We start from the raw sequence: 10,886 nt of genomic DNA, 5'->3' as shown, positions 1-10,886 counted from the left end.
GTCTACTCATCCACCAAGTCTACTTGTCCACCAGGTCTACTAGTCCACCAGGTCTACTCGTCCACCAGGTCTACTACTCCACCAGGTCTACTAGTCCACCAGGTCTACTCGTCCACCAGGTCTACTAGTCCACCAGATCTACTCGTCCACCAGGTCTACTAGTCCAGCAGGTCTACCAGGTCTACCAGGTCTACTAGTCCACCAGGTCTACTAGTCCACCAGGTCTACTACTCCACCAAGTCAACTAGTCCCCCAAGTCTACTAGTCCACTAGGTCTACTAGTCCACCAGGTCTACTCCTACACCAGGTCCGGGGACACTGGGCTCTGTGTCAGCGATGGATGATTTAATTTTCCACCATAAATGTTTCACATCAATAATGTCATAACTATGAAACGGTGGTGTAGCACCGTCATGTGTGGTTGTTTATCAATTCACGGCACGACTGTATGGCAAAAAGAAACCACAACAGAAACTACAACAGTTATAATTCCTATAGCCCACGTCATAGGTCTTGGTTTTGATTGAGTTTGTTTCTTCTTTTTTTTATTTTTATCTCCCTGTGTCCTATGGTTGTTTAACTTCCTATCCTCGTTGTATTATTTTCAGTTCCATTTTATTTTTGGGACAACTGCTCGTACTCCACACTTCAGGATGTCGGGTCTCACAATCTGTTAGACAAACACATTGCAGGACTCTGCTGCTAACAGCTAGCTAGCTCTCTTCCTGCAGCCAGGAGGAGAGCTAGCTAGCTGCTAACAGCTAGCTAGCTCTCCTCCTGCAGCCAGGAGAAGAATGTAGTCAGCGCTCGCTTCACTTTGTCATTTGCTAACTATATACATACATACGTAGATATAATTGTCATATCCACATTGGTGGCGATAACAATAACAATACAAAAGGGCTACAATAAGATATGAGTAAATAAACCACAACAGGTGACATTATTTGCCAAGTCTCTCTCTCTCTCTCTCTCTCTCTCTCTCTCTCTCACACACACACACACACACACACACACACAGAGACACAGGGGGCTGAGTGGTCCACTGATTGTTTTCTTGGTCATTCATCAAGCTGAGGAGCTAAACTAGCTTTACGCTAATAACAAGCTAACAACATGCTAATGAGTTGACAAGGTCTTAGTGTCTCTGAGGCCCTGTTTGCTACAGCCAATTAGTTAGGGCCCAAGGGGACATCACTCCATACTAACAAGGTGGCTGCTGGAGGGCGCATGCTGTCCACTCATGTGGTGCAACCTAAGAAGGGACAACACACGGATGCAAGGATTCGGACATTACAGTCACGCCTAAGTTGTGCTGGAAATATTTGTATTTGATTGGTTTGCAATGTCTTGGTGTATAGAGTGTGTCTATACAATGTGTCAATGTATTTATGCTCTGAATTATAGAAACCCATAGAAATTGAATTTGCCAAAGAAAAAGTTAAAAGATGAGTGTTTCCTCCATCATGCTCAGAATGAAGGCCAAACTGTTTTCATCAGAGAAAAGAATCTTGTTTTCACAGAGATTACAACTATAATTCACTGAATACAGTTTGATCATACAATTATTATACATGATCATCATCAGAGGTCAAACAGGACAAACATCACACACACACACACACACACACACACACACACACACACACACACACACACACACACACACACAGACAACACATGATCAGCATTAAATACAATTCTACATCCAACAAAAACTACAGCCAACAATCAGTTGCATTAAATAAGGCCTCTACAGTCCAACATTCTAAATTAGCTTAGTTTTGAAGAGTCCAGCAAGATAAGATGATCTTAGTCTCTTTCATAAGGGAGCAGGACCAAGAGTTCAGTTTTTATCCCAATGTCAGTTGAAGAGTCTTCAGTAAATCTTGTTATGAGTAGCGTTACGGTGACATTAGGGGCTTCTGGGCCCGAAACTTAAGTAAACTGCATTGATTGCCATGATCAACCATGCCATGATTGCGTATCAACTTATGTAAAGACGTTTTATTTAAAATTGATGAAGTAAAATGTATGGCTCTCAGTAGGTGTTTTCAACACGAGAGAAGAGAGAAGAATCCTAGTTGTTCTAAACGTCTTCCATTTAAGAACTATGAAGGCCACTGTGCTCTTAGGAACCTTTAAGCAGCAGACATGTGCTAGCACCTATTCCTGGATACACCCCTGTCTCTGACCTCTGCAGACTTTCCACCTCATGGCTTTCAGCTGCCAGGCCACAGGTGTGTACGGTTACAAAACGTGTAAAATGTCAAATCAATTGATTTTACTACGGTGGACCGCAATCAAGGTGAGAAGATCGAGATGATCAAGATCAATGGGAGGCATCTCAGCTAAATGTCTAGTGTCAAGTAGCAAAGAGTCTGAACACTTATAATTTTTTTTATGAATTTGTGAAAAATCTAATGTCCGTTTTTTCTTTGTCATTTTGGGGTACTGGGTGTCGATTGATTTCAACATAAGGCTGCAACATAACACAATGTGATAAATGGGAGGGGTCTAAAGACCTTCTGAATCCACGGTATGATCCACATTCACTAGAGCCTTCCAGGGGCTCCACTTATTAAAGGGCAACGCCACCATTTCACAGTTATTATCCTGACAGTTATTCAGCACTTCCATCAACACCTCCACCCCCTCGATCAACCTCACACCACTGTCAGCCACAGAAACACAGACGGAGGTAGAGAGACATAGACCGAGGTGGGCATTAGCAGAGAGAGAGAGCATGGACTAAAGAGGTCTATTTACAGGCGGTCAAAGAGTGAGAAAGGAAAAGAGAAAAGGAGAGGAGAGGAGGTTAGAGATAGAAAGTGATCTAAAGGCTCTACTTGCAGGATATTGAGTGGGATGGGGCTTTGATAGAAAGGGGCAGGATACACTATAAAAAAACATGAAGGTGTGACCAGCAACCATGTCCAAACAAATACAGAAAAAATGCCTTATTGGATGCACCTAGGGTGGATATGCCCTCTGGGATGCAATTCCAGAGGGTAAAATGTCCTCTCGAATAACCTGCTAGAATGATGAAATGTCCTCTAGAATAACCTTCAGCATTAACATGCGCTGTGATTGGTCAGTGGGCCAGCGTGACTTTTGCCAACAGAAAGCTAGCTAGCTGTTAGCAGAACTCAGTAGTAATCAGAAGAGTTCAGGCTGTAAGATAAGAGAAGTTATAATATCGACTGCAACTGTGGAGCGGACATTTTCAGCCCTAAAATGCATCACAACGTATTCCAGAAATGCAACTGGTGCGTCATTAAACTGTTTGTTAACAAAGAGAGGAGGATGGACTTTGTCTTTAAGTGAACAGCATGTGGTGAGTGAACAGTTTTTTGTGTTTTTACATCTGCAGTAGCGTGTAACTATGCTGTTTTTATTTTATAGTGTTATGTATACGATATCAGATGGCACAGAAGGCCCAGGTAGAAAATGCACGGCCCGCCACCGGTAAAATGTGATAAAGTGCATTCTAGGTTATAAACTATAGTCATTCTTTCACTAATTACAATGAGTTACTGACAGAAGAGGAGTTGATTTATTTATATAGATTTTACAGTGTATGAAAAGGGGAGGGGTTCTGGGAGGTGATTGGTAGAAAGTGATCTAAAGCACCTTAATTGTAGGTGGTGTGTTGGTGAAAGTGATTTTGTGTCCCGGCACATCCCTGCACGTCTCTGTCTGTCGCATCAATATTCGCCCAACCCCTCATTTAACGCTGTCTACCCTCCTCCAACACACACACACACACACACGCACACACACACACACACACACACACATACACTCCCCTCTCAGTGTGCCAGCTCTCCCTCAATGTTGACCACTTTGGCTGATTCTGACGACGCCGGAGAACATAATTAGTGCCGAACTCAGACAATACACCCCCCTCCTTCTTTTCTGTCAGCTCCTAACTTTCTCTGCCCTCCACCCTTCTTCTTCACCTCCTCTCTGTGAGGAGGACAGATATGGATGGATCAGAGGGGATAATAGATGAGAGATGATCGTCTGTCAGCTGTGACCTTTGCAGGCTGAGTGACCAGAGAGAGAGCAGAGTCATTACCAGCCTTTATCCCTTTGTGTGTCTGTCGCAGCCCCGCTGAGAGGAGAATAGCTGTCATTTAGGGTACCGGTTCCCAACATGGGGATCAGGACCCCTAGGCGATCACAGGATAATTTGTCAGGGTCATAGGATATAGTTTTACCATACTAATGATTTGATTCCCCCCCCCCTCCGGATTTTCCACTATTTTTGCATTTTTGTTCCCCGTTGCTTTTCCCTCCACTGCCTGTGATAATGAATCACATGAAACATCATGAAAAAGCCATTTGTCCATTTACCTGTTCACAATTGTCGATATTATTATTGCCGAAAAGGAAACGTTATTACAATGCAGACCATTCTCACACATAAGCTGGGTCAGAGCCCCTCGGGGTCGGATCCCTTTAAGCATCTGAATGAGGCCCCAGGCCTCACCACCTCCAATGTAAAGCCGTCCGCATCGCTATTAGATGGTCAGAGAGGCTGAGGTCGTACAAAGAGCGAGGACGTTAATGCAGATATCTCATGTACCGTAAAAGTCGGGTTACAAGCCGCTCCTACCTCCGGTCAGTGTCCCACTGTAGCAAGCTAGCTGCTAGCTCCCTGCTCCTGCTGCTAGCTCCCCGCTGCTGCTGCTGCTGCTGCTGCTGCTAGCTCCCCACTGCTGCTGCTAGCTCCCCGCTGCTGCTGCTAGCTCCCCGCTGCTGCTGCTGCTGCTGCTGCTGCTAGCTCCCCACTGCTGCTGCTAGCTCCCCGCTGCTGCTGCTAGCTCCCCGCTGCTGCTGCTACTGCCCGCGTGCCCTCTGCCTAAGTCGGGTGTCGAGCCGGGGCTGGTCCCGCTACCTTTGGTGGTTGTCGGGGAGCTAGCGGAGACCTAGCCGAAGTTAGCGGAGAGCTAGCGAATGTTAGCGGGGAACTAGCATGCTCATGCTAGTGACCGAAGGTAGTAGCGGCGTGTAACCCGACTTTTACTGTACTTACTTTACTTAACGTACAGTGTTTAGCATTTGGGGGATCTATTAGCAGGTGGTGGTTAATCACCTGAAACAAAGACTCCTTGTGTTTTCGTTAGCTCAGAATGAGCCCCTCATAGGGAGCGGGTCCTGTTCACCATGTTGCACCGCCATGTTTCTACTGTAGCCCAGAACGAAACCAATCACCGGCTCTCGGGAACCTTTCATGTTGCTACGTTGCTCCGACATGCTCGTGAAACTGATGTTTTGTGATCTGCAGAGTGACTTTCGTAGAAGTAACGTTATTTTGGAAGAGTCTCATGTCGTCTTGGAAAAGGAGAAGCGAGCGGAAGGTATATAATACCACTAGAATCCACTAGATCCTACACACTGTCCTTTTCACTAAAACCATAATTGTTTCCTAAATCCAACCAAGTAGTTCTAAGTAAACCTAAAAAGTAAACCTAGGTTGGAAGTTTATTTTGAAAGGAGACTGTGCATGTAAGGAGTGGATAGTGTCACATGACTGATGCTCCAGGGCTTCCTCCTCCAGCGTCAGTATGAAGCAGGTGCTTCACAACCAGAAGCGTTGCTAGGGAAAGGTCAGGAAAAAGAGACGGAAGACGTGTTTTGTAATTTGAAAACTCCAACCTGCTTTTAAAAGTCCGCCAAAATGTTCATGATCCACCTGAATGATTCACCTCATGCTGAGCAGACACTGGTGTGCGCAGGAGCATCATCATCATCATCATCATCACATAGAGATAACTTAGGCAATAGATACGAGACCATGTCATGATCTTTCATAATAAAATATTCACTTTATAATAAGTACACACTATTTAGCATTAGTAAAGCATGAATAAACACTGAATTCATCATTTATAAAGCATTATTCCAACATGAATACTCATTAGTAACTCATTCATAAACAGTTATAAATGTTTCATTCTAAGCTTGGGTTTCAAACTTTGTAAATTAAGTAGTAAGGACTCATTTGTTAGTAAATGATAACAAAAAATGCTGCAATTCATGATTAATTCAGTAGTTACTACCCGTATTAGCATGTTCTGTGACCTCATCTAAAGTGACGACTATCTATGCTTTACAAAGTGTTTATTCATGCTTTACTAATGCTAAATAGTGTGTACTTACTATAAAGTGCTACTAAATATGTTCTTTTCAGGGTGATTTGTGAATCCAGGAACTGCTAACTGTTCTCTCTTTCTCTGCTGGTTATCGGCGTGTCGGTTGATGAGCATCGGGTCTGCCGAGCCCACCGGGCCCACCGGGCGGGTCCAGGCCTGCAGCGGCCCCCAGAGAGCAGACGCCCCTCATCCGACCCGAGAGAACCCCCACAGGTGGACCCTCCGGGGAACGGCCCATCAGCCGGCTTCGGCATCACATTACCGTCACGGCACCGCTGGTCCTCCTCCACGCCGCTGTACAGGAGTTATCAGTACAGGTGTTATCAGTACAGGAGTTATCAGTACAGGTGTTATCAGTACAGGAGTTATCAGTACAGGAGTTATCAGTACAGGTGTTATCAGTACAGGAGTGATCAGTACAGGTGTTATCAGTACAGGAGTTATCAGTACAGGAGTTATCAGTACAGGTGTTATCAGTACAGGAGTTATCAGTAGAGGAGTTATCAGTACAGGTGTGATCAGTACAGGAGTTATCAGTACAGGAGTTATCAGTAGAGGAGTTATCAGTACAGGAGTTATCAGTAGAGGAGTTATCAGTACAGGTGTTATCAGTAGAGGAGTTATCAGTACAGGTGTTATCAGTACAGGAGTTATCAGTACAGGAGTTATCAGTAGAGGAGTTATCAGTACAGGAGTTATCAGTACAGGTGTTATCAGTACAGGAGTTATCAGTACAGGTGTTATCAGTAGAGGAGTTATCAGTACAGGTGTTATCAGTACAGGAGTTATCAGCCTGAGGACGGCAGAGGAAATAAAGGGCTGTTGCACGAAGCAGTCCCCTTTACGTCTGGTTCAGCGTGTGAAGCAGGAAACACGTCCACGCTGCTGTGTTCACATGACAACAAGAGGCTTCACCTCGGCGCTGATTGGCCGAACCCGACACACACCTCACACCTGGTACAGTCGTGAGGCGCTGCAGAGCACACAGGTAGACTCTTCACTTCCTTTTGGAGTCACTGACATTCTTATTACATCACATTATTGGAGAACATGCACGGATTGATGGAGTCAGCTTGATGACTGTGATCTGGTTTGAGTCCGTATTGTTTTGTCATCTCGACGTCACGAAGGTCCTTGAGCCCAAACCTGCAGAAGCATCTTCCTCCTGAGAGCTGACTGACCAACACGGTCAAGGTTTACTGCACACACACAACTTATTTCAGAGGCACCAATAGAAAAACACATTTTATTGATATTGTTTTAATCACAACATCATTTTATGATTGAAATGCTTAAACATTACAAACTATGCAATGAAATAACACTATAAGATGAAACAATCCACTTCAAATTTCAAAGTAAAAGCACACCGTTATCCAAGTGCTTTTCACCAACGTTTTTTTAACTTTCCGATAGTGATTTCCATACCACACCATTTAACATGGTGATTTTGACCATACCAAGTTAAACACAGAAAAGTTAAACATGTCATAATTCCCCTCAAATATCTATTTTATATTGCTGTAAAAACATCTCTTTTAACTGGATTTATTCAAGTTTCTAGCCCAAAACAACCTTTTCATAGCAAATCTTCGCCATAAACAAATATGTACTGAATAGAGCTTGAACGCATCATAATGGAACCGCTAACGTTAGCCGTTAGCTCCGTTATTTAGCCGAGCAGGCCTGTGCTGCCCACTAGCTGCTAACAGCTAACGCTAACTAGCGCTCCTCTTGCTGGTTTGTTGTTCACAATGCAGCGTTATCAGGGGAAAGGATGCAGCGTGATTAAGCCCAGGTGTGTGGTGGTCTGCACATGTGCAGTAGCGCTCGGGGCTCATGGTATTATACAGTCACAGGTGAACGTTTCCAAACAGGCATCACCTTTGGCGCTCTAACGCCGGCGTCGCTCTGCGTCAGGACCATGTGACGCACACGCTGAGGGAGCACGTGTCACAGCAGACGACCACGCCCCTGGGCTCTTCCTCCTCCTCCTCCTCCTCCTCCTCTTCATCGCCCTGCCGCCTCCTCTGCGCCTCCTCCTCCTGCACCTCCTCCTGAGAGACGCTGAACCCTCCCCCACAGCGGCAGCTGTACGTGTGCACGCGCTCCTCTGAAACAACACACGATGGAGAACTAAACATCTAGCGGCCTTCTTCAGGTTCATACCACGTCCATTCACGGACATCATGACCAAGACGTTTCACAGAGAAAGAGAGACAACATCTATGCAACACTTGAAAGCAGCTTGGAGGCACGACCTCGTGAAGAGACTGCAGAGGAGCTGGTCTGAGATCAGATTCACAGCACAGTGTGAGCAGCATCAACAGGTCACATGTTCTGGAAATCAAACCACCGGAGCAACATCTCTCAGACCTCCTGACTGACTCAGATCCCTGGATGGCGGTTCTAGGAATGACAGATTCTTACAGAGTAAAACATGGTGTGGAACCAACACATCAGATGGAATGAGGGATGTCAGGAAAATACTGTAAAACACTAGAAAACATGTAATTATCTCCATTAAAAACAAGACGATGAATTTAGTAAAAGTTGGCAACCTCTTAAAGAACATTTTAATGGCAGTCGATTTAATTAAACTTTGCCAGAACCTTTAACACTGATGGTTTTCCTCTGTCCAGGTGTGTGTGTGTGTGTGTGTGTGTGTGTGTGTGTGTAGTTACCCTGGTCCCAGGTCAAGTCCTCCAGATGGACTGTAGAATCCACCGGCCCATCCTGCTTCAGTTCCCGTTCTGGAGAAACAATAAAGCATCATTATTATTGGAGAATTGTTTGTGGAACTTCAATTACTTAATATATTATTATATTGTTGTTTCTAACGCTTCCTGTGACCAATGCAGAAGTTACAGCAATAGTAAGAGCTCCTTTAAATGAGCTTTAAGTGTAGCTTTCAGCTTCTTGCCCTTTTGAATTCATGTTCCTCATAATGTGCAAAGTTATTAAAAGATTGAGATGATGTGCTTGGAAGTGGCGATCGTTTTAGCACTTGGTTGTTTTTAAACTCCTGTTGCTGAGTGAAAGTCAGTTAAAGTAAACTCAGAATGTTTTATACTTATAGAAATATTCACCTCATCTACTGTGCGTGTCATTCTGTCATCAGTTCTGTGTCACCTGCTGTGAATACAGCTAGTGTGTGATACACATTGTATTACAGGGGTCATAACATCCTGACCAGTGGATCATGACTTTAAACCAAATGTCCATTACAAACATTTAGTGAAATCTGGGTGTAAACAGTAAAAAGTGAGTAAATGTAGTAGGGTTTTATTTTTTTCAAGGACTTTTCCAGGCCTGGAAATAACCATTTTAAAACTCCATGACTCTTCCAGGGTTTCAATGACCGTGAGAACCCTGAATGCACCATAAACACAAAATGAAAATAACAATATGGACGACAGATATTGTGCAAATCAGTTGAATTAAAATGTGTGTTAGTTGAATTTGCTCATCTTGTAATTCATATATCAAACACCAGTGTTGATGATGAAAGTGTAGATGTGTAATGAAGCTTCTCTCACTCCTTAATCTAAACTCAGAGGCTCTGCAGGCGCCACGCTTTAGGAAACGAGGCCCTGGTTGCTGCAACGCTTTCTACAACTTTCTCCCAAAAAACAGGACAGAACCTCAAATAGCTGGATGGATGAAAAGTGATGGAAGCACGGATAAATGATCAGCATGTGAACAGATTTCACACACACCTTTTCTTACAGCTCACTCTTGAGGAAACAGTCATTATCATGTTGTACAGTTTGACAGTGATAATGACTTAATGAACCCTGAATAATTAGTGCTAAACTTTGCTTGGGTTTTAATTAGTGTTAGACGGTGAGAGGAATAGTTCAAAAGAAATCGTTTTGCTAGCCATCGTTCATTTGCAGGACTTTTTATGCATCACTTTGTTTGAGCGCAGCCTGAGTGCAGGTGAGGGGGTGAGAGGGTGAGGGGGTGAGGTCTACCTCTCCTCAGCAGGTCGTACTGCCTCCTGCTGCTGCGGTCGCTCAGGATCCTCCAGGCGGCGTCCACTTCCAGAAACCTCTCCACGCCGGACTCTGCTTCTGAAGACGGGCCCCCTGCAAGGCGGTCTGGGTGGTACTGTGAGGCCCGCATTGACTTGTTAGACTCAGACTAGGAACACATCATCTTCACAGAGGCGGAGCTGTGGGTTTACCTGCAGGGCCAGCTGCTGGTACCGGTGCCTGAGCTGCTGGGCTGAGGCTGAGGGGCTGGAGCCCAGGACAGCGTACAGGTCCTTCTCCGCTGCTTCACACATCCCTGTGCAACACAACGCGGACATCAGACTGACCAACAACACCATCCTCCACTGGTGATGATGCTCTTATCAGACAATAACACTGGTGATGATGCTCTTATCAGACAATAACACTGGTGATGATGCTCTTATCAGATAATAACACTGGTGATGATGCTCTTATCAGACAATAACACTGGTGATGATGCTCTTATCAGGTAATAACACTGGTGATGATGCTCTTATCAGACAATAACACTGGTGATGATGCTCTTATCAGACAATAACACTGGTGATGATGCTCTTATCAGGTAATAACACTGGTGATGATGCTCTTATCAGGTAATAACACTGGTGATGATGCTCTTATCAGACAATAACACTGGTGATGATGCTCTTATCAGGTAATAACACTGGTGATGATGCTCTTATCAGATAATAACACTGGTGATGAT

The 10,886-nt window shown here is 44.5% G+C and overlaps 1 protein-coding gene across 1 annotated transcript; it reads right to left on the bottom strand.

The window, feature by feature from the left end:
* Nucleotides 1–7,492: 7,492 nt before the first annotated feature.
* Nucleotides 7,493–10,452, bottom strand: dnajc24 (DnaJ (Hsp40) homolog, subfamily C, member 24; the record flags this gene model as incomplete). The annotated part of the gene is made up of 4 exons (XM_079223166.1): nucleotides 7,493–8,274; nucleotides 8,846–8,914; nucleotides 10,139–10,274; nucleotides 10,351–10,452. 4 exons carry the CDS (start codon nucleotides 10,450–10,452, stop codon nucleotides 8,078–8,080), a joined length of 504 nt encoding a protein of 167 aa, XP_079079292.1. The 3' UTR covers nucleotides 7,493–8,077.
* Between the last annotated feature and the right edge of the window lie 434 nt (nucleotides 10,453–10,886).

The sequence above is a fragment of the Taurulus bubalis genome (genome assembly GCF_910589615.1).
Source record: "Taurulus bubalis genome assembly, chromosome: 9".
Classification (NCBI taxonomy): Eukaryota; Metazoa; Chordata; class Actinopteri; order Perciformes; family Cottidae; genus Taurulus; species Taurulus bubalis.
Note: the sequence above shows the minus strand (reverse complement) of the source record. Positions and strands in the feature narration are given on the sequence as shown.